The sequence below is a fragment of the Triturus cristatus genome, chromosome 7, assembly GCF_964204655.1.
Source record: "Triturus cristatus chromosome 7, aTriCri1.1, whole genome shotgun sequence".
Taxonomy (NCBI): domain Eukaryota; kingdom Metazoa; phylum Chordata; class Amphibia; order Caudata; family Salamandridae; genus Triturus; species Triturus cristatus.
The window spans coordinates 491,534,804-491,557,887 of record NC_140590.1 but is presented as its reverse complement, the minus strand read 5'-3'; the positions used below and the strand labels follow the sequence as shown (position 1 = coordinate 491,557,887).

At 44.7% G+C, this 23,084-nt stretch overlaps 1 protein-coding gene across 3 annotated transcripts in view; it reads left to right on the top strand.

Moving 5' to 3' along the window:
• The window catches only part of NDEL1 (nudE neurodevelopment protein 1 like 1), a 399,246-nt gene that overhangs the window by 22,575 nt on the left and 353,587 nt on the right, over nucleotides 1–23,084 (top strand). For 2 of the 3 annotated variants that reach the window (XM_085616844.1, XM_085616846.1), the window contains exon 2: nucleotides 7,724–7,822. In XM_085616844.1, the coding sequence (XP_085472970.1) occupies nucleotides 7,737–7,822 (86 nt within the window). In that variant the 5' untranslated portion in view covers nucleotides 7,724–7,736. Of the gene's footprint in view, nucleotides 1–192; nucleotides 334–7,723; nucleotides 7,823–23,084 lie in introns of all 3 variants that reach the window. The other variant, XM_085616845.1, reaches the window with a different exon arrangement.

Genomic DNA, 23,084 nt, shown 5'->3' with positions numbered 1-23,084 from the left:
CAAAACAAACAAAGGACCAAGTACATGGTAATATGTTTATGTATGATGTACATATGGTTGGATTATGTCTTGTCGCTGCAACTAGTGTGCACTTTCTTCCCTTCTTCCTACGTTAGAACTTGCACTAGAATTGTGTTTGATGCAGACCCATTTGCATCTGTTTTTAATTATGTATTCTTATTTTCTTTTCAGGAGGAGAGGAAGGGGCCCCAACACTGACACTCACTCTGCACGGGCAGCCTACCCTCTCTCCCCTCCATCTCACTGAGGTCATCACCAGTTCTGGACACATGGGCGTGTGAAAAGACTTTGGTCCATCTCTTGGTCAACACGGTTAGCCCCACTTGGGGAACACATACTATTCTCCCTCTGTCGCTATGTTTTATATACTGCTATGCTCGTCCTGACATCCCGCATACACTGGCTACATTCTGTGCCTTGCAAATTTATCTCTCCACTTGGAGTCACATAGGGTGAACTTAACATTAGGCACTTGCCAGGTTCCATAATATAATGCAGTTTGGATATTATTTATGTGTTTATCATTAATGTTGTTTATTTGTTGACAATGCAACAGCAGGACAACTTGGGAATGAACATTTCCATGTTTTGTTGGTATTTGACCACTCTAAGATGGCCGCTACAGTAGGATACTGATTACCATGTACTTGGTCCTTTGTTTGTTTTGACAGCCCTTCACTCTTTTAAGTTCATTGCCACCGCAGCACTGTTATTCACGTGATCAAGGCTTGTATAGTCGAAACGCGTTGTGAATAAACACCCGTTTCTCCGCTATCTGTGTCGATCTACTTTGTTCCTGAGAGCGCACGATATCTGACATTTGGACATATATATATATATATATATATATATATATATATATATATATATATATTACCTACTGGCGGTCGCCAGTAGGTAGTTATAGTTAGGACCACGTTTCCATAGGAAATCCGCAACATTCTATTTTGAATAACTTTGGCGCCGGTCGACAAATCCTCGCAAATTTTTCAAAATAGGTGGGGCGCTACGCTCCGCTCCTACCCTGAAAGTCTCGGGGGGATTCGTCAAGCGGGGGCTGAGATAAAAGGGGGGTCCCAAAACGCGTTTTTCCCATGCATTTTTCCATAGGACCTTTAGACAGGGCTACAGCCCGAACGGCTGAACAGAATTACTAGAAATTTGGCAGAGAGGTAGTCCTCAGGTCAAGGAAGTGCCTTTTGTAGGTTTGGTGTAAATCTGTTCAGTAGATTCTGAGAAAATAGCCTTTAAATCAATATATATATCTGAGCCAGCTTACGGTGCGCTTACGGTACGCTTACCGTACGCGTACGGTGGCGTGCGCGAGCGCGATTCTGATTGGCTCTTAGATCTTAGTAAACATTCGAATCGGCCGAAACCAGGAAGCGGCGGCCGCCATTTTCTCTCTCGCACTGAGAGTGATTTTTAAAATATAAAGCCCAAAAACATGTAAAGGGGCTGTTTAGACAACTCCCACACACATAGCCATGTTGAGGGAGTCCCCAAAGATCCCCCAAGGCCAAAAACGGAATTTTTATTTTTTCGGTAATATCGCCGATTACGCTTACTGTACGCGTACGGTAATAAATTATAAAAAAAAAAAAAAATTATCCACACTCTCTCCACCCCGTGTGCAATTGGTGCCCGAAGTGCACCAATTGTGCATGGCTTATTACAGTTTAAGATAATCTAAAATATTTAACAAAAAAATAATTAAAAAAAAAATTATCCACACTCTCTCCACCCCGTGTGCAAATGGTGCCCGAAGGGCACCATTTGCGCGAAGCGCACCGTGCGCGCACGGAACGAACTGCTTTAAGTGGGCGCGCACTCCACGAATGGCGTAAAGTAACTTAGCATTTAAAAAACCGTACAAATTCACTGAAAAAACCATAGGTTTCACACACGTTATAGTTAGGAATTAGCATTTAAAAAACCTTGCAAATTCACTGAAAAAACCATAGGTTTCACACATGTTATAGTTAGCGGAAATTTTACTGATAAAAAACCAATGAAATTCCCCCGTTATAGTTAGTGCAGGCAACTATAACTCACGCGACCGCAATCTTCTGCTGATGACATATGTGTCTTTATGAAAAAAAAATATTTGTAATATATGTATAGCTAAAAATGTATGGAAGAAGACATGGGCAAATAAGTGTCTAAATACAGTATTAGCATCAGCAGAGGATTGCGGTCGCGTGAGTTATAGTTGCCTGCACTAACTATAACGGGGGAATTTCATTGGTTTTTTATCAGTAAAATTTCCGCTAACTATAACATGTGTGAAACCTATGGTTTTTTCAGTGAATATATATATATATATATATATATATATATATTTTGCTCGCAGTCCTTTGATCCCAAAAGACAAAAGGTCGCACTCTTGCAGTTTTCCTTAAACACAATTAATTTATTCTTCAATCCAATTTAAATGTAGGGAACAGGCGATTAACCAACGAGTTTCGGTATACCCTTATACATTGGTCACGGTCAATTTCTCAACAAACGACTTGATTTTTTATAATTCAAAAACCTATTACATCATTTCCTGTTCAACTTTAATAATATGTACAGATTTCTGGGATATGTAGTCCTGCCTGGTGTTGCATCTAATTGTCACCATCTTAAATGAAAAATAGAATTGATATATACACACACGAACCATTTCTACATCCTTTGTAACTAATACCCATACTTTTGATGTCATTCTATTCGATGATTTTCAGTTTGTCATTGGACCCTCCTGTTTTGTTCCATTCAATGTTTGTTCCTGCAAAAAACTTTATTGTCCAATTTGCTTTCCAAACCCTCCAGCGGGGTTAGTGGTCTATATATTTTTTTTTTCTGATTATCCATTATTGAATTTCTTTAACCCTCAAATGGGTATCCATATACCTGGAAGCCCACTGAGGGGTCAAAGATCGAGAGAAATTTCGGCATGTTACTGACCCACTGGAGGGCAATAATTGATATAAAAGGAACTACAGGTACCAGCCTGCACCGAGAGTGAACTTACCTTAGAGGCCATGAAAGTGAATAAAATGATGGAGTTTCCTTTTCCGGTAACGTGTACGTGCTCAGCCTGTGAACAAGGAGATAGGCATCTTCGAAACGCGTACGGTATTGCAATTATCAGGAGGTGATATGCCGGTATGCCTAAATAAAATTCAGTTGAATGAACTGTTGCTGAGTGGCGTCTTCAAGCATGGGCAAACTTTGAAGTTATATCTATCTATCCTTATCTATCTATCTATCTATCTATCTATCCTTATCTATCTATCTTTATCTATCTATATATCTATCTTTATCTATCCTTATCTATCTATCCTTATCTATCTATATATCTATCTTTATCTATCCTTATCTATCTATCCTTATCTATCCATCTATCTATCCTTATCTATCCATCTATCTATCCTTATCGATCCATCTATCTATCCTTATCGATCCATCTATCTATCCTTATCGATCCATCTATCTATCCTTATCGATCCATCTATCTATCCTTATCGATCCATCTATCTATCCTTATCGATCCATCTATCTATCCTTATCGATCCATCTATCTATCCTTATCTATCCTTCTCTATCTATCTATCCTTACCTATCTATCTATCCTTACCTATCGATCTATCCTTATCGATCTATCCTTATCTATCTATCCTTATCTATCTATCCTTATCTATTCTATCTATCCATCCTATCTATCTATTAATCCTTCCTATATCTATCCTTATCTATCATCTGTCCTTATCTATCTATCTATCCTTATCCATCTATCCTTATCCATATCTATCCTTATCTATCTATCCTTATCTATCTATCCTTATCCATCTATCCTTATCCCTATCTATCTATTTATCCTTATCTATTTATCCTTATCTATTTATCCTTATCTATTTATCCTTATCTATTTATCCTTATCTATCTATCCTTATCTATCTATCCTTATCTATCTATCTATCCTTATCTATCTATCTATCCTTATCTATCTATCTATCCTTATCTATCTATCTATCCTTATCTATCTATCTATCCTTATCTATCTATCCTTATCTATCTATCCTTATCTATCTATCCTTATCTATCTATCCTTATCTATCTATCTATCCTTATCTATCTATCTATCCTTATCTATCTATCTATCCTTATCTATCTATCCCTATCTATCTATCCCTATCTATCCTTATCTATCTATCCTTATCTATCTATCCTTATCTATCTATCCCTATCTATCCTTATCTATCTATCTATCCCTATCTATCCTTATCTATCTATCCCTATCTATCCTTATCTATCTATCTATCCTTATCTATCTATCTATCCTTATCTATCCTTATCTATCCTTATCTATCCTTATCTATCTATCCTTATCTATCTATCCTTATCTATCTATCCTTATCTATCTATCCTTATCTATCTATCCTTATCTATCTATCTCTATCTATCCTTATCCTTATCTATCTATCTATCCTTATCTATCTATCCTTATCTATCTATCTATCTATCTATCCTTATCTATCCCTATCTATCCTTTCTATCCTTATCTATCTATCTATCCCTATCTATCCTTATCTATCCTTATCTATCTATCTATCCTTATCTATCTATCCTTATCTATCTATCCTTATCTATCTATCCTTATCTATCTATCCCTATCTATCCTTATCTATCTATCCTTATCTATCTATCCTTATCTATCTATCCTTATCTATCTATCCCTATCTATCCTTATCTATCTATCCCTATCTATCCTTATCTATCTATCTATCCCTATCTATCCTTATCTATCTATCTATCCCTATCTATCCTTATCTATCTATCTATCCTTATCTATCCTTATCTATCTATCTATCCTTATCTATCTATCTATCCTTATCTATCTATCTATCCTTATCTATCTATCTATCCTTATCTATCTATCTATCCTTATCTATCCTTATCTATCCTTATCTATCTATCTATCCTTATCTATCCTTATCTATCTATCTATCCCTATCTATCCTTATCTATCTATCTATCCTTATCTATCCTTATCTATCTATCCTTATCTATCTATCTATCCCTATCTATCCTTATCTATCTATCTATCCTTATCTATCTATCTATCTATCTATCTATCTATCTATCCTTATCTATCTATCTATCCTTATCTATCTATCTATCCTTATCTATCTATCCTTATCTATCTATCCTTATCTATCTATCCTTATCTATCTATCCTTATCTATCTATCCTTATCTATCTATCCTTATCTATCTATCCTTATCTATCTATCCTTATCTATCTATCCTTATCTATCTATCTATCCTTATCTATCTAGCTATCCTTATCTATCTATCTATATCTATCCTTATCTATCTAGCTATCCTTATCTATCTATCTATATCTATCCTTATCTATCTAGCTATCCTTATCTATCTATCTATCCCTATCTATCTATATCTATCCTTATCTATCTATCTATCCTTATCTATCTATCTATCCTTATCTATCTATCTATCCTTATCTATCTATCTATCCTTATCTATCTATCTATCCTTATCTATCTATCTATCCTTATCTATCCTTATCTATCTATCCTTATCTATCTATCTATCCCTATCTATCCTTATCTATCTATCTATCCCTATCTATCCTTATCTATCTATCTATCCTTATCTATCTATCTATCCTTATCTATCTATCTATCTATCTATCTATCCTTATCTATCTATCTATCCTTATCTATCTATCTATCTATCTATCCTTATCTATCTATCTATCCTTATCTATCTATCTATCCTTATCTATCTATCTATCTATCCTTATCTATCTATCTATCCTTATCTATCTATCCTTATCTATCTATCCTTATCTATCTATCCTTATCTATCTATCCTTATCTATCTATCCTTATCTATCTATCTATCCTTATCTATCTATCCTTATCTATCTATCCTTATCTATCTATCCTTATCTATCTATCCTTATCTATCTATCCTTATCTATCTATCCTTATCTATCTATCCTTATCTATCTATCCTTATCTATCTATCCTTATCTATCTATCCTTATCTATCTATCCTTATCTATCTATCCTTATCTATCTATCCTTATCTATCTATCCTTATCTATCTAGCTATCCTTATCTATCTAGCTATCCTTATCTATCTATCTATATCTATCCTTATCTATCTAGCTATCCTTATCTATCTATCTATATCTATCCTTATCTATCTAGCTATCCTTATCTATCTATCTATCCCTATCTATCTATCTATCCCTATCTATCTATCTATATCTATCCTTATCTATCTATCCTTATCTATCTATCTATATCTATCTATCTATCCTTATCTATCTATCTATCCTTATCTATCTATCTATCCTTATCTATCTATCTATCCTTATCTATCCTTATCTATCTATCCTTATCTATCTATCTATCCCTATCTATCCTTATCTATCTATCTATCCTTATCTATCTATCTATCTATCTATCTATCTATCCTTATCTATCTATCTATCCTTATCTATCTATCTATCTATCCTTATCTATCTATCCTTATCTATCTATCTATCCTTATCTATCTATCTATCCTTATCTATCTATCTATCCTTATCTATCTAGCTATCCTTATCTATCTATATCTATCCTTATCTATCTAGCTATCCTTATCTATCTATCTATCCCTATCTATCTATATCTATCCTTATCTATCTATCCTTATCTATCTATCTATCTATTTATCTATCCTTATCTATCTATCCTTATCTATCCTTATCTATCCTTATCTATCCTTATCTATCCTTATCTATCCTTATCTATCCTTATCTATCCTTATCTATCCTTATCTATCTATCTTTATCTATCACATCCATGTGAATGCGCTATAGCTTCATCATTCCTATCCAAGCCATTTTTTTCTCTTGTGTGTGTTGAAAGATTTGTCCTTTGATACCGATCTGTTGTGACCGATTTGCCCACAGTGGTATGGAGCATTGGACTCGTTTATTGCTTAGCACGTGGAGTTGGTGTTATTAGGTGTGGCAGTGTGGACGCTTGGATGCTTTCAGTTTTACTGTGACGTGGGCACATAATCCTCTTCTTTTGACTTAACATTCATAGGGATATTGTCTTTTCCAAATATTTATGCTAAGATGTTTTGAGCACCTTTTGAAGACTAAGCGAATCCTGCTGGTCAGATGTTCGATTCTCATCAAAAGGCAACCTAGCCTTTTCTCTCACGTGTAACGAACATGAATGAGAATGGAGGGAATACATCTGGCTCTTTTCAGGGTGTTTGCATGCTTCTTATACAGTCTGTATTACTACACTGCTTGTGTGCCTGTAGTACTCTGCTGGGTTTAGGCTAGTTTAGCGTTATGCAGATAACTTACATGTATATATCTGTTGGCTTTGTACCTGCAGTGTGCTCTTCCTCTGCATATTTGCATAGACCATAAAACTGCCAGACCTGTTGGCTTTGTCATTGTTTCACTCAGGTTAATTTGCCCCAGTTATATTTCCGCTTTATCTTTGACATTGTAGACTGTGGTAAACCCATGTCTGAATGTTGGGGCAGGTGACTGTTTATTACACTCAAAATTATTACCAGTAAAACAACTATTTTTTTCTCCATCGAATGACTGGATTTAGTCACATGTATATCTTGATCGCCTATAGCTCACTGGTATATTACCTTTGTTTTTACAGATTTCTATGAATCATGGAAAGTGAAGAAATGCCAGACTTTAAAAACCCAAAAGAGGAAATAGCTTTTTGGAAAGAACTTGCTAAGAAGTTCAAACAAAGGTATGTTTGTGAATGCTCTTAGAAATGGAAATGATCTTTTTAGCTTTGTTGGGATACATATCTTACATTTGTGATTTTACTAAGCATATTACATTTTTCCATTGCCTATGATATTTATTAGCGATTTTATTAGGCATGTGGACTTGCAACATGCCCTCGATGAGCATGTGAAATGTGTGGTAAAGTTTCTGAAATGAAATAGGGTACCTTCTGGTGAGCTGCCTGTGGCTCTTCGCCCAAATGCTTATCTCTTCACATAGAATACTTGAATATAAGATCATTTGTCACGAGAAAATGTGCTATATTTCATCATTTCCCAACTTTAAAGGAACAGCCTCATGTCTTCCCTTACGATTTTGGAGAAGTGCATTGCTTCAGAATCATTCCCTAAACCTGTCAAAATACATATGTACTTTAATTATTCTCTTTTTTCTTATCCTTGAAGCAAGAATTTAAAATTATGATTTAAATTTCAGAGTAATCGACACATTGCAGGTTCTTATTAGGTCAGGAATAGGCTGAGAATCAAGCTTTTAGTCAGAAACCAATATATTACACTCTTTGTATAGTAGAAAGGTTTTATGTCTGAAAGCCCAGATTTGACTTCATTCATGTTTGTAACCCAACCATTACTTAGACATTGTCATAACCACACTTGTTACACAAATTAGCACCTGTCATGTTGTGGTCCTTTCTAGAGCGCATTCTCATCAATGCTTGTTGGTGCTGACCAGAGTTAAACCAGCATAACACGTGAAGCAATTATGGCAGATTGTAAGCAGCTCTGAATGATAGTTTTTTTAAGATCTTTCTTAAAATAAGACTGTAGCTGCTGGTGATCTTTGAAAGTGGAGGAGTGTAATACTTTCCCCAAATTTCAGTAAGCGAGCAAAGTGAATCTCGTGTCTTCTAGGAGGTACCGGGGTTTGGGTGTAGTTATCTAACCTCAAGAATATTTTGAAAAAAGTGGGGTCAAATAGAGTGGTTTTTATTTTTTTTTATTTATTTGAACAGTTTTCACATAAACTTCCTTATGAAATATTCCATTACTTTTATGGCTTGCCAATGAAGCCCTCGGAATGACTTCCAGTTTACCATTGCCACCTTTTTGTCACGATTGCCACACATATGCCATGGATGCCCCCTTTTGCCAAGAATTGTGTAAACTAAGCATTCCATTCCCAGAAACTGCATTTTCCTCTATTGACGTGCAGTCCAAATGTTATACGTAAACCTAGCAGACCTGTCAAACAGGCTGTGACACTGCCATGTCACAGAGTCCCACTGGGATGGGGTCCGGACTGGCTAGCAGTCAAATTATTTTAGTACGTCCCATTCCTGAGATGAAGGATTAGAATTTAATATTGCGCCTCTGTGTTTTCCTTTGGCACAACCAAACCTGCTAGAGTAAAAATAGCTTTGGGAGCATTTTCACTGTAAGAACATGTTTAACACTAAACCTTTACATGTTCTACTTTTAAATACCATGTATCTTGAATCTATGGGTAAAAAGGGCTACTTAGGGCTGATATATATATATATTCAGCATAAGGTTAAAGTCAGCTTCAACAACAACCACACTGCACTCCCAGGGGATTATTTCATTCGGCTTTTCTTTATTGATGAGTTCACATCAACGCGTTTCGATGGCTTCTCGCCACCTTGTTCACAACAAACAAATGATGGACGGAATGCTGACAATGCAGACATTCTCCCCCAGTCAAGAGATCTGGGTTAAATCCATCGTTCTTTTGCCCACTACGCCACCCCAGTTTAGACATGGCCATATGCAAATCAGTCTTGACCCTGTGCCTCATGGGAACAGTCCAGCCCGAACTGCCAAGCCATGTCTTCCCTGGACCGGAATCAAGCATCCTAGGACCGGTTTCTGGCTATCAGCCGTCATCGGCCAGGATAGCTTGACTCCAGTGGCGTAGTGAGCATGGGTCCCACGTCTGGGAATACCCATCCCACTTAGGGCGAAAAGTGTTACAACAAACAAATGATGGACGGAATGCTGACAATGCAGACATTCTCCCCCAGTCAAGAGATCTGGGTTAAATCCATTGTTCTTTTGCCCACTACGCCACCCCAGTTTATATAATTTTTTTTTATTTTTTTTTTTAAAGAAAGGTTTAGGCCTGTCAAAAATGGTTATTTTGATAGGTAGAATTTGAAGCACAATCAGGCCACTGGTGGCTGGCCTGCACTCATGTTTACATTGTCACTGTAGTGGATGGCACAGTGAGTAGGGGCTGCAGTTCACTTGTGGAATTTTACTTACAGGCCCTAGGCACACTTTGGTACCATATACTAGAGACTTATGTAAGTTAAATATGCCAATCAGGAGTATACCATTTTACCATGTTGAAAGGAGGAGCACAAGCACTTCACCTCTGGTTAGCAGAGGTAAGGTGCGCAGATGTTTATAGCCAGAAAAAATGAGGTCCAGCAAAAAGGCAAAAACTTGGGGTGACCCTGCAGAAAGGGCAAATTTCCAACTGTCCGTAATGCCAACAATTCCACATCTAACAGAAGTCCATCAGTTAGAGGCTCACTGACCCTGACAGATACGACTGGGTGCTGTCATAAGCATGTGACTCACTAGATACATGCGTTCCATTACAGCCAAGATCCATTTTGTCGTAATTGAGCTGGAGTCATTAATGAATGCGCTCATCCCTGACTGCCAGTATATAAGTTTGAAAATGGCTTCTTACCTGATATCTATCCAATTGTAGCAGGATCTAAATGTCATGAGCAAAAAAGAATAAGTACCAACCTGTGGACTGGATGAGACTGACTTAAAGCTCAACTTAAATAGGAAATCTATTGGGGAAAGTTGACGAATCCTGCAGAAAACTGTATGTAAGGGACTCTGGCTTGGAGTAGGGTAGGGCTCAAATTCAGTGTGAACAATGCATGAACATTGTCTAATCAAGACTGGAGCCAGTTCATGACATTTCCTTTCCCTCCACTATCAAACCCCAAAGAGCCTGAGTTGTTTATGGAGAATGTCTTGGGTTTAAATTCTTCAGAGATACCAAAGAAGCAGGGCCCTGACACGTACATTCAAGGCCAAAAAAGGATCTCCCAAAACCGCTGACCTACTGGAGTCGATGGTTAGGGCAAAATCTCTATCATGGAATTATCTGACATCCATAAACAGTACAATATCTCAGTTTATACAGATCTAGATCTAAAGCCCTCTGAGAAGGATCTCCCCCTCTTAAATATTGGATATGAGTGAGCGTTCTGCATATCTCCAGGTTTGCAACCTCCCTGTTTTCCTGGTGGATAATGAGGCTTCTTTTCATGAGATGGCAAACAGACCTACTTGAAACTTAATATTGCAGTATATTCTCATGTTAATGAGAAGTGGTCGTTTTCTGATGGATACTTCTAACTGCAGATTCCTTACTTTTTGAATATACAACACACTTCCAACTGGATCTCAAAAATCGTTAACAGTACCTATATGTGCCAGTAGGTGGCATTGCATGTCTCTGCTCCAACATCATTACGCTCCAGAAGTAATGTGGGAGCCGCATAAAAACGTCACTGATGCATGCAAATCAGTTCCTTTCTTTCCCCGCCACCAGACGCAAGACCGGAGCTACCCCTTGCCTCTTCATGAGACTGTTTCCTCAAAAGTTAACTCAAATAACCTGTGTGCAAGGGAAATGTCACTGTGTAAAAACAAAAGGTTCAAAACTTGTAAGGACTGTCTCAAGCAAATGCCTGTGATGGATCCCCACTAGATTGATTTTGATGTTTGGATTCTGAACACGTCTCCCAAGACCTAAATCGACTGCGCCTTGATGAATCTGAAGGCCATTCGGGACCTTGATGCAAAGCTGTATGTTGCCAAATACTGGGAGACTCCATAACAGGACAGGTTGAGCTCTGAATCGCACTCCCAAAGAAGTTTCCTTAACCGAAATCTTCATGTCAGTCGAAGTTTTCAGGTAAGTCAAAAAAGAAGCACAAGAAGTCAAAGTGGGACTCTGCACCTTCACGCCACTCTTGAACTCCTGAGAAGATGCAAGGGCGTTAATGTGCCTCTCAATTTCGCTCCCGAACTTTATCACCTTTGCAGCAGATTTACATTGTCATCCTGGGACAACCTGAATTTCCGGGTCTCTTAGTGAAGCTGCAGCAGATCTATTATTTCCGCAAAGCTACGCTGTCTCTCCTTGGAACTCTGTCAGCTCCCACTAGGACGCATCCTACGCCCAAGAAACCACAAGGACCTCCGCCTGGAATTTCGCCGATGGGTCTGCCCTCTGTGCCAACTGGAACATGTGGACCTGTTACAGGACCTGCACCGGCTACGGTTGTGCTGTCAGTCTTGAGGCCACAGCACATGGTAGACCCCGGCACATTGATACCGATACCGATGCAGATGCTGGATGACGAAGCGCAGCCAATAGTGCTCTGCTCTCCAACTCAGAGCATACTTTGCCTGATCTCATTTCAGGCTTGCCTCAAGGAAGGGCCCTGATGATCCACAATCATTTTGGCACAGATTCTGATAAGGACCGTTATGATGAAGGGGACCAATTTGTTCAACCCTATACTGAGGCCAACTGGTATAATGTGCTGAAAGATGCCATTGGACTGGATACCTTTCAATACACTCGACTGGTTTCTACACCTGGGCTACTACGGAAGAGAGTTCCTCCTTCATAGTTGTAATGCGGAGGGCAGCTGAGGTTCTTGACCTGAAATTGGCCACTATGGAGATGTAAACCAATATCTGAAAGAAACACGTTCGTTAGATTCCTCACCTTAGAATATCCCCAGGCGTCAGACTGGATCTGGAAGATTTTTGTAGCAATACCCCTTGCGCGTCGCTAGGCGTCGTCTGCGGCTCCGCGTCCGTCGTTGGCGTCGTGCGCCGGAATGACGTCGTCGGAGTACTTAGACGCCGCCCTCGCGCGCTGACATCAGTTCTTCTTTTTTCCGCGCCAGTAAGCGCCGATCCGGGAGAGCTACCCCTTTAGTCATTTTTTGACTAACTTTTTTGACTCTTTTTGGTCACTTTCTCGACTCTGGTGCCGGTAGGATGCCTGGTTTCAAGGCCTGCGACGACTGTCACCGACTGATGTCGGTGACCGATCATCACCGCCGGTGCCTGTACTGCTTGGACCTCGACCACGACGCGGAGTCGTGCTCCGATTGTATGTCCCTGACCTCGAAAGCTAGGCGGGAGCGGTCCCGCAAGCTTCTCGAGCTTCGCCACTCTGCTCCGCGCCCCTCTCGATCCCGGTCCAGGAGGAGATCCAAGGATCGGTCGCGGAGCCGCACTCGATATCGTCGCTCGTCTGGCTCGAAGTCTTCGGGTAAGTCGAAGCGCTCTAAGAAGTCCAAGAGGCGATACCGCTCTTCGGACTCCCCTCGCCGGTCGTGCGACTCGGCCGAGGGTCAGGGTGGTTCCACCCCCGCGGCTCCGCCGGAGCCGCAGGCGCCACGCACGTCCCCATACCCACCGGTCCCTGGGACTGACACGACGCCGGCGGAGGTCAGTGCCTTCCTCTCGGCCATGAGGAGCCTGGCCCCGCCGTCGACGCCTGCTGGCGCGCCTTCGGGCCCCGTGGACTCGACTGGGCGACCTTGCGCGCCGGCGGCTTCGGCCCCGGCGCCGTTGGAGGCTCCGGCCCGACGCCGCAGGTCCCCGAGGGGCCCGAGCCTGGGGCCCCGTCGACCTCGTCACGCCTCCTCCGCCGGCGTCGACACCGGTGCCACCTCCGACGCTGACTCCGGTCGACGTCGATCCCCGGTTCAGAACCTGTCTGGTCCCGACGCCGCTGCGGCGCCGCCCGATGCCGCATCCAACGCCGCTAGAGACACATCATGTCTATCGACCGGCTCCGATCATTCCTCCTGTTTACCAGGAATCGGATGACTGGGGTGACTGGGAGGGGTCCGAGGACCCTTTGGCCCTTCAGGGCCAACTTGCACAGGACTGGGCAGATGAACTGGGGGAGGCCAGTGGTTTGGATACCTCACCGGACACTGGATTCATCTCTCCTCCGACTGTGGCTTCGGAGGAGGGTGCAGCTTTTTCTGTGGTGCTGCGCAAGGCGGCTGCGGCCCTTGGGCTTGAGCTGCCTGCCGTGGCTGTGAAGACTAACATCCTCACTGAGATGCTTCAGTCTGCCGCATGCTCCACTGAGCCTCTGCTGCAATTCAATGAGGCCCTCATTGACGTTCTGCAGGGCACCTGGTCCAAGCCCTCCACAGTCCCTCCTGTGGATAGGAACGTTGCCAGGAGCCACCGCCCTGCTCCGGGCGACCCCCAGTTTTCTGTCCCAACACCCCACCCCCGAGAGTCTGGTTATCCAGGCCTCTACCTCCCAATCCTCCTTCCCGTCCGCTCCACCAGACCGGGATTCCAAGAGACTGGAACAGTTCGGTAAAAAGCTGTTCTCCTCGCTCAGTTTGGGCCTGCGGTCTTTGAACACCGCCTGTCTCTTGGACCGTTATTCCCACTCTCTGTGGGATACGGTGGAGGACGCCCGGGCACGGCTTTCCTCAGCTCTGGCCGATGGGAGAGATACAGCGCGCCATGCCATCCGATGTGGACTCGACACTACGGACTCGCTGGGTAGGGCGATTTCTACCATGGTGGCGCTTCGACGTCACGCCTGGCTGCGGTCCACGTCCTTTTCAGGGGATGTCCAGAGCACTCTCATGGACATGCCTTTTGATGGCGCTCGCCTTTTTGGTGAGAAAGTGGACAGTGCGCTGGCTCGCTTCAAGGACTCCCGGGCTACGGGCAAGTCCTTGGGCCTCTCGGGCCCGCGGCCACAAACTTCCGCTTTTCGCTCCTTTCGTGGCCAAGGAAGGGGCACCTCCTCATGTCCGCCTAGCCACCGGCCGCAGCACCAGCCTGCACGCGGTCGCGGACGTGGTTTCCGCCGAGGCGGTACTGGAGGACAACACGGTCAGTCCACATCCACCCCGGCAGCATCCGCCTCAAAGCCTTCCTAGTCCGAGCTTTCAGGCCCATTCCTCGCCAGTGGGGGGCCGGGTTCGCCATCACCTGCTCCACTGGCGTACCATCACTTCGGACAGGTGGGTGCTGCAAATCGTCCGAAGGGGCTACTCCCTCCCCTTCGAGACGACCCCTCCAGCCATGCCACCACAGCACCACCGTATCTCGGAGGATCATTTGAATCTTCTGCGAGAGGAAGTTTCGGCCCTCTTGGCCAAAGAGGCCGTCGAGCGCGTTCCGAGCCCAGAAGTAGGTCGTGGTTGTTATTCCTACTACTTTCTGGTTCCCAAGAAGGGCAAAGGGGGCCTACGCCCTATCTTGGACCTCCGGAACGTCAATGCCTTCCTCCGGAAGGAGAGGTTCAAGATGTTAACTTTGGCTCAGGTTCTAGCTGCCCTAGATCCTGGAGACTGGATGGTAGCGTTGGACTTGCAGGACGCATATTTCCACATCCCCGTCCTGCCGGCTCACCGGCGTTACCTGCGGTTCACGGTGGGTCAGGAGCACTTTCAGTTCACTGTGCTCCCCTTCGGCCTTACCAGTGCCCCTCGGGTGTTCACGAAAGTGATGGCGGTGGTCGCAGCTGATCTGCGCAGATCAGGGGTTCCAGTCTTCCCCCTATCTCGACGACTGGTTGTTGAAGGCGGGCTCGCCCCAGGCAGTCTTCTCCCACCTCCAGACTACAGCGGATCTCCTGCATTTGCTGGTGTTTTCCATCCACGTGCCGAAGTCACACCTGAGCCCCTCTCAGAAGCTCCTCTTCATCGGAGCGGTTCTCGATTCGGCACAGTTCCGGGTTCATCCGCCGGAACAGCGGGTCCGGGATATACAGGCCCTGATTCCCATCTTTCGGCCTCTATCCTGGGTTTTGGTCAGGCTAGTGTTGCAGCTTCTGGGGCTGATGGCCTCCTGCATCCTACTAGTGCATCACGCCAGGCGGCGCATGCGGCTCTGCAGTGGGACCTGAAGTTTCAGTGGGCCCAGCATCACGGCAACCTGTCAAGACCATGTCTTGATCTCGGAGGGCACTGCACAGCAGTTGCAGTGGTGGCTCACGGACCGCGATTGGGTCACGGGCAAGAGCCTCTCCCTACCCTTACCGGAGCATGTCGTAGTGACGGATGCGTCCCTCCTGGGATGGGGTGGCCATATGGGAGAGGCGGAGATCAGGGGCCTCTGGTCTCCGGCGGAGTCTCGCCTCCACATCAACTTGTTGGAGCTGAGAGCGATCCGACTTGCACTGAAAGCCTTCCTTCCCTCTATCCGGGGAAGTGTCTTGCAGGTGTTCACGGACAACACCACCGCCATGTGGTATTGCAACAAACAGGGCGGGTTGGGGTCATGGACCCTTTGTCAGGAGGCTCTGCGCCTCTGGACATGGCTGGAACACCAGGGCGTCACCCTGGTGGTTCAACATCTGGCGGGCTCTCTGAACGCCAGAGCAGACTAACTCAGCCGCCGGTGCATGATGGATCACGAATGGCGTCTGAACTCCGAGGTGGCGCAAGGTCTCTTTCAGCAGTGGGGAGAGCCTTGGTTAGATCTATTCGCCACCGACGAGAACGCGCAATGTCAGCAGTTCTGCGCGTTGGAATTTCCAAGGCGGCACTCGCTCGGCGACGCTTTTCGTCGCGAGTGGAGTTGCGGTCTGTTGTACGCCTTTCCGCCTATACCACTTCTGCCCAGAGTGCTGAAGAAGATCAGGCGCGACCGGGCCCAAGTCATCTTGGTGGCTCCGGATTGGGCACGAAGGTACTGGTATCCCGAGCTACTCAGTATGTTGACCGATCCTCCGATACGTCTGCCCCTTCGGGAGGATCTTCTGTCGCAGCAGCAGGGGACGGTCCTCTACCCGAACCTGTCCAGCCTCCACCTCCATGCGTGGAGATTGAGCGGCGGCAGTTGATGCCATTTGACTTGCCTCCTGAAGTCTGTGATATCATTCTGGCAGCCAGGCGTCCCTCCACAAAGACGGTATACGCCTGCCGGTGGAACAAATTTGTGGCATGGTGCACAGCAAAGGCTGTGGATCCCCTTTCCGCCCCTCTTTCTGAGGTTCTCCTCTTTCTTCTTTCTTTGGCCCAGCAGGGCTCTGCCCTGGGCACCTTGAAAGGTTATCTTGCTGCCATCTCTGCCTTCTTACGGCTTCCTGATCAGCCCTCTCTTTTCAAGTCCCCTGTAGTGTCACGCTTTCTTAAAGGCATTACTCACACGTTCCCTCCTGTCCCTTTCGTAATGCCTCAGTGGGACTTGAATCTTGTCCTAACATTTCTGATGTGCGCTTCCTTTGAGCCTCTTCACAATTGTCCTCTTCGTCTTCTGACTCTTAAGACTGCTTTCCTGGTAGCCATCACCTCGGCTAGATGGGTGAGTGAGCTCCAGGCTCTATCGTCCAAGCCTCCTTTTCTATCTGTTCATCCGGACAAGGTTGTCCTTCGGCCTTGTCCTTCCTTTCTACCGAAAGTGGTGACCCCCTTTCATCTTGGGCAATCTGTCACCTTGCCCACCTTCTTTCCGCCTCCGCATCCTTCCAAAGAGGAAGAGCGGCTCCACCGTCTGGACCCAAAACGTGCGCTCTCCTTTTATTTGGACCGCACAAATCAGTTCCCAGTGGACGACCAGCTTTTCGTTGGCTACGTGGGTGCAAAGAAGGGAAAGCTGTGCACAAACGGACCATCTCCCGGTGGGTCGTTTTGTGTATAAAAATCTGTTATTGGCAAAAAAGGACCCTCCTGTTGGGCTGCGAGCCCATTCTACTCGGGCCACGGCGGCTACTACTGCTTTGGGACAGGGAGTCCCTTTGCAGGACATCGGTCAGGCGGCGACGTGGGCTTCGCTGCACACGTTTGCCAGGCACTATTGCCTAGACAGCCAAGTTCGGTGGGATGGCTTCTTTGGCCGTTCTGTCCTCCAGGACTTTCTGGTGTGATCTTGGTTCGCAGACCCACCACCGGGGTTGGTATTGCTTGGGTATCTATTCTAAGGTGAGGAATCTAACTAACGTGTTTCTTTCAGATGAACAAGTTACTTACCTTCGGTAACGATGTATCTGTAAGAAACATTAGTTAGTTAGATTCCTCACCGACCCACCCATCCTCCCCGTTCTGCGAACTGACATCTAGGGTTAAGGCTATCCTTTTCAGGGCCCTAGATTTTTTGGCACCAGTGTCGGTCTCTTGCATGGCTCTGCGTTCCTGGCTCGGAAAGCTATGTACAAGAACTGACGTCAGCGCGCGAGGGCGGCGTCTAAGTACTCCGACCTCATTCCGGCGCACGACGCCAATGACGGACGCGGAGCCGCAGACGACGCCTAGCGACGCGCAAGGGGTATTGCTACAAAAATCTTCCGGATCCAGTCTGACGCCTGGGGATATTCTAAGGTGAGGAATCTAACTAACTAATGTTTCTTACAGATACATCGTTACCGAAGGTAAGTAACTTGTTCGTCCTAGCTGAAGTTCTCCAACCCATGCAAATTAATACCGAGCTCCTACTACCATTCAATGAGGCCCTCACAAACGCCCCTCTTGAGACATGGGCAAAGCCATGTTTTCAACCACCAGTAAATATAGCTAGCAAGGATAAGCCACCCTTCCGCAGTTGATCTGGCCTTCTTAATGCAACATGCATCTCAAGAGAGCTTGGTGGTGTAGCATCCCCGAGGAAGGTCAACTTCCGATGCCTTCCCTACCACATCATAGATAGAAAATCCAAGCATCTTAAAATTTTTAGAAAACGCATGTTCTCCTCTCCCAGTTTGGCATTGACATTAGTGAATGGCTAATGCTTATTTGACCGCTATACTAGCGCTCTTTGGGATTCTGTAGCTCAGGTCCTAACTGCTATGCATTATGACTTGGTCGCACCCTTACACAAGCCATTTAGGAGGGCCACAACGTGGCAAAATACATGATTCGTTGTGGATTAGGCACTACAGATTGCCTTCGCTGGGCAGTTGGCACCAGCCTAAGGCTCAAGAGACACCTGGATGATATTTACAGGCTTCACCGGGGATGTCTAATCTTTCTAAATGGATGTGCATTTTGATGGCTCTTCCCTTTTTGGCAAAATGGCAGACTCTGTTCCTGAAGACATTAAAGACAACAGGGCCTATCTGCTCCACAGCATCAGGCCCATCAGCAGTTCCATCCCCTTCATAGCTATGGTAGGGATTTTCGGATACTGCCAGCACCCACCCATGCAACCAGCTAAACTGACCATACACCTTTTTTGCAGCCAAGGCCGTGGTACCCACAGACCTCATTAACAAAAAGGGCAGCCTGCAGCTCAGTCCCCCATAGAAGCCATAAATCCTTTTTGGTGTGCTCTTCCAGGAGCACAGTCACCCTGTCTGGGGCAGGATTCAATGTTTTTCTTCCAGGGTGGCAAGCCATCATCCGTTCAGACAAGTCACCAGCAGGGCTACACTCTTCAGTTTAGTTTCATCCAGCCGCACCTTCCACCGCCCTACCAGTGGCTAATGGATGAACATCTGGCCCCTTTTGCATAAGTAAGTGTAGGTCCTTCTGCTATACAGAGGTTTTGGTATTGAAGGTAGGAACTGGTTGTTCACTCCCACTACTTCCTTGTGCCGAAGGAGGACAAAGGCCTTCATCCTATTTTAGCTTTTGTCCTCGCAACACGTTCCTGTGGAAGGACAAATTCCAGATGCTCACTTTGGCCCAAGTCCTGTCTTACCACAATCCTGGGGAGTGGATGGTAGCTTTGAGCCTGTGGGGTGCTTATTTTCACATCCCTGTCATTCAGGCCTACAGGCGCGATCTGCTGTTCACAGTGGGGCCAGGAGCACTTTCAGTTGGCTGTGCTCTCCTTTTGGCCTCAACAGTGGCATTCTGGGATTCACAAAAGTGATGGTGGTGATTGCATCGCATCTTCGGAAGTCAGAGGTTTCAGCCTCCGGCTTATCTCAAAGGCTGGCTGCTGAAAACTGCTTTGCCCCAAGCACTTTTCACCCACCTCCAGACTGTGACACGCCCCTCAACATCTTTAGGGCTCACTATCAACATGCTGAAGTCACACCCAAATCCTTCTTGGGTGGTCCGTTTTATCTGAGCTATTTTGGACGCTGTGCAGTTTCATGCCCCCTCCTCCCTCACTTTAGCCTCGGTCCTGAATCTCAGACAACGACTGAGGCTGCTGCGACTGATGGCCTTCTGCATCTTGTTTGTCAAGCGTGTCAGGAGGCATATGCGAGCACTGCAGTGGGATCTCACATTCCACTGGCCACAGCACCAGGAGGATCTTTCAAACTATGTCCATATTTGAGAGGACGATCCAAATGACCTGCAGTGGTGGCTGCTGGACTAGGCAGTTGGGTCTGTCACTGGGTCCGCTGCAGACCTCTCTCCTTACCCAATCAAAATCTACCACTGATTATCAATGCATTACTTCTGGATTGGGGAGGCCATCTGGGACAGGTGGAGATCAGAGGCATATGGTCTTTGGTGAAGGCCTGGCTCAACATCACCTGCATGGAGTTACGGACCATCCGCCTGGCTTTGAAATCCTTCCTGCTCTCTGTCAAAGCGAAGCTAGTGCAGGTGCTTAAGTTCAACATCACCAGCATTTGATACTGCAACACGCAGGGTTGGGTGGGGTCGTGGATCCTGTTAGTATGTGCTACGCCTCTGGAAGTGGCTGAAATAACAGGGGATTTTACTTGTAGTACACCACCAGGCTTGATGTCTAAGCACCAGGGTGGACAAATTCAGCCACTGATCCCTAGTGGATCCTGAATGGCCGTTACATCTGGAGGTGACGCAAGGTATCCTCCGTAAATGGGGAGAACTCTGGCTCGTTCTTTTTGCCAATGCAGAGTCAGCAATTTTGCACAATGGAGTTTCATAGATGTCTCCCTCTCAGAAATGCATTCCAGCTAGAGTGGAGCTTGCAACTGCTATATGCATTTCTGTAGCTACCTCACCTGCCCCAAGTTCTGAAGAACCTAGTGGCACTGGATTGGGCTAGCAGAATGTTGAACCTCTAACTCGTAGGCATGAGTATCTGTCAGCCGATCAGGCTGCCGCTTCGGGGATCATCTGTCACAGCAACAGAGCAAAGTCATGCAACTGGGCCTGCACAATCTGCACTTCCATGCTTGGAGTTTGAGCGGCACCAGCTGACTACACTCACGCCTCCTTCCCCGAAAAACGTAGATGCCTATAGTTGAGATACATCTGTGGCTTAGAGCGAAACTCTGCTGAATCAACCACTTCAGACAAAACTCAAGTGTTGCTTTCAGTACTGTCCCTAGAGCAGCATGGATTTGCCTTCGGCGCAGCTAAAGGTTATTTGACACCGCTAGTTTTTTTTTTTTTGTTTTTTTTTGCGGTTTCTGTATCAGCATTCTTCATTAAAAGCTAACTTAGATACTAGCAAATGTGAGACCTGTTGCATTGCCAATGCTTTTTCTATTGCTTGCCAAGCGTTGCGATGAGGTGGGGACGGCGCACGCTGATGGTTGCGGCTTACTGGCTCAAAGTTGCAGCGTATTGGCTGGAGTAACTAAGTGCCTTTTAAGAACTAATGTCGGTGCGCTCTCGCCCTAGGGATATTTGGAACCCCCTTGAATTTTATCTTTGTGTCCGAATGGACACAGCAGAACAAGGGCAAAATACTGCAGAGGCTGTGCACTTTGCATCCGGAGAATCCGGATAATCCCTATTTTGCTAAAATGGCTGGTAATTTCTTTCTACTACTGCATGGCACTGGCTTGAATGTCATGTTACCCTGATTGCAAATGCTTCATCATGTTACTGCCGAGTGACCTAGATCCCTTGTTTCCACATTTTCTCACTAACAGAGTATGGACCACAGCGCTCAATCTTTATGCATAACTGATCTTGTAATATTGTCATTATCTTACATTATAGGTGCTGTATCCAGTATAATTCTGTAATGTTTAAAACCTAATAAAAAGAATTAAGAAAAAAAAGCATGAGCAGATATACTGTCTTCAGGCAATGGAAATTTGCAGGTAGTTTATACAGAGAAACTACAAGCATTTGTTAGTAATATGTGATAGCTCATCCTGGCGCGGTTGATAAGACCAACAAGAAAGAAACATTCTCCTCACTATCGATTCAGCATTGAAACACAGCGATGAATCTGATTTAAAAAAAAATACTAATAATAATAATTTTAAAAAATGTGCTCCTTATAAATTCCCACATCAAAGGGAAGTCTCTGCAAAATGACATTTTATTATTCCTAATGTTAACCCAGCTGTGTGCTCCTGTACTGTATTGGTCCGGGTACATGATCTGAACAAGATTGAGTTGGCTAGGTTTCCTAAATTAAGTTGCGGAATCAAAAAGTGTCCATACGTTAGAGAATTACTGATTGTAACCAGTTTGTTTCCCTTCGTTATTCTGCTGACACACTAAACATTGTGAACAATAATCTTGAGAAGCCTTCTGGAAATCTTAGCTGAACCGTATACTTTGAAAGCGATCAGTCATCGCATCCCTTCCTAAGTGGGGGACCAATGGAACAATTTAGTCATCTGTGTCAATATGGGATTTGGTAGTACTACCCTTCCTCTTGTGTCCACCTACACTCCCACGTCATTGCTTCTGCAGCATTTCAACACCTGGACAAGGCTGTCCAGGTGTTGAAATGTGTACACACTGATCGCACAAGGTCAATTAGGCTTGGGGTGGTCAAGCACATTTAGTGTTGGTGCGACACATGGTTTGTCCTATAGCCATGAACACATCCAGACCTTGCTCAGGGCAGGAATAAGAAACTGTGGGAGCTGTATGAATTTCAAAAATATATATTGAATCCTGTGTGTAGTTCTTTGTTAAAGTCTGCATTTGCTTGTGCATTATGTGCATTGGCAAGTGTAAAAAATGAAGTGAGCGAGAGGGAATTGGGACACTCTGGGAAGGATTTTCAAAAGAAATGTCTGGAATGCTGTGTTTGTATGCGCTCATCTGCTTGCGTCTCTCCGTATGTGCACATAAAAGTGTATAAATGTTTTGCTAATTACATAAAAAATATAGAAAGTAGGTCTGGCATCCTGAAACTGCATATTTCACACAGTCCAGCCAAGATCGCACAGCGTTCTGTCAAGATGCTACAGGGCTATCCCATGTTGCCTGATGCTAACACAATATCATGCAGCACTGGTGCAAGACCACTAACAACGGTTTAACCTCTCATAGGGCTGACAAAGAATAAAATACTGCTGACTCAGGATCACAAAGCATGGTCCCAAAATCTAGCAGCATTTTGCCA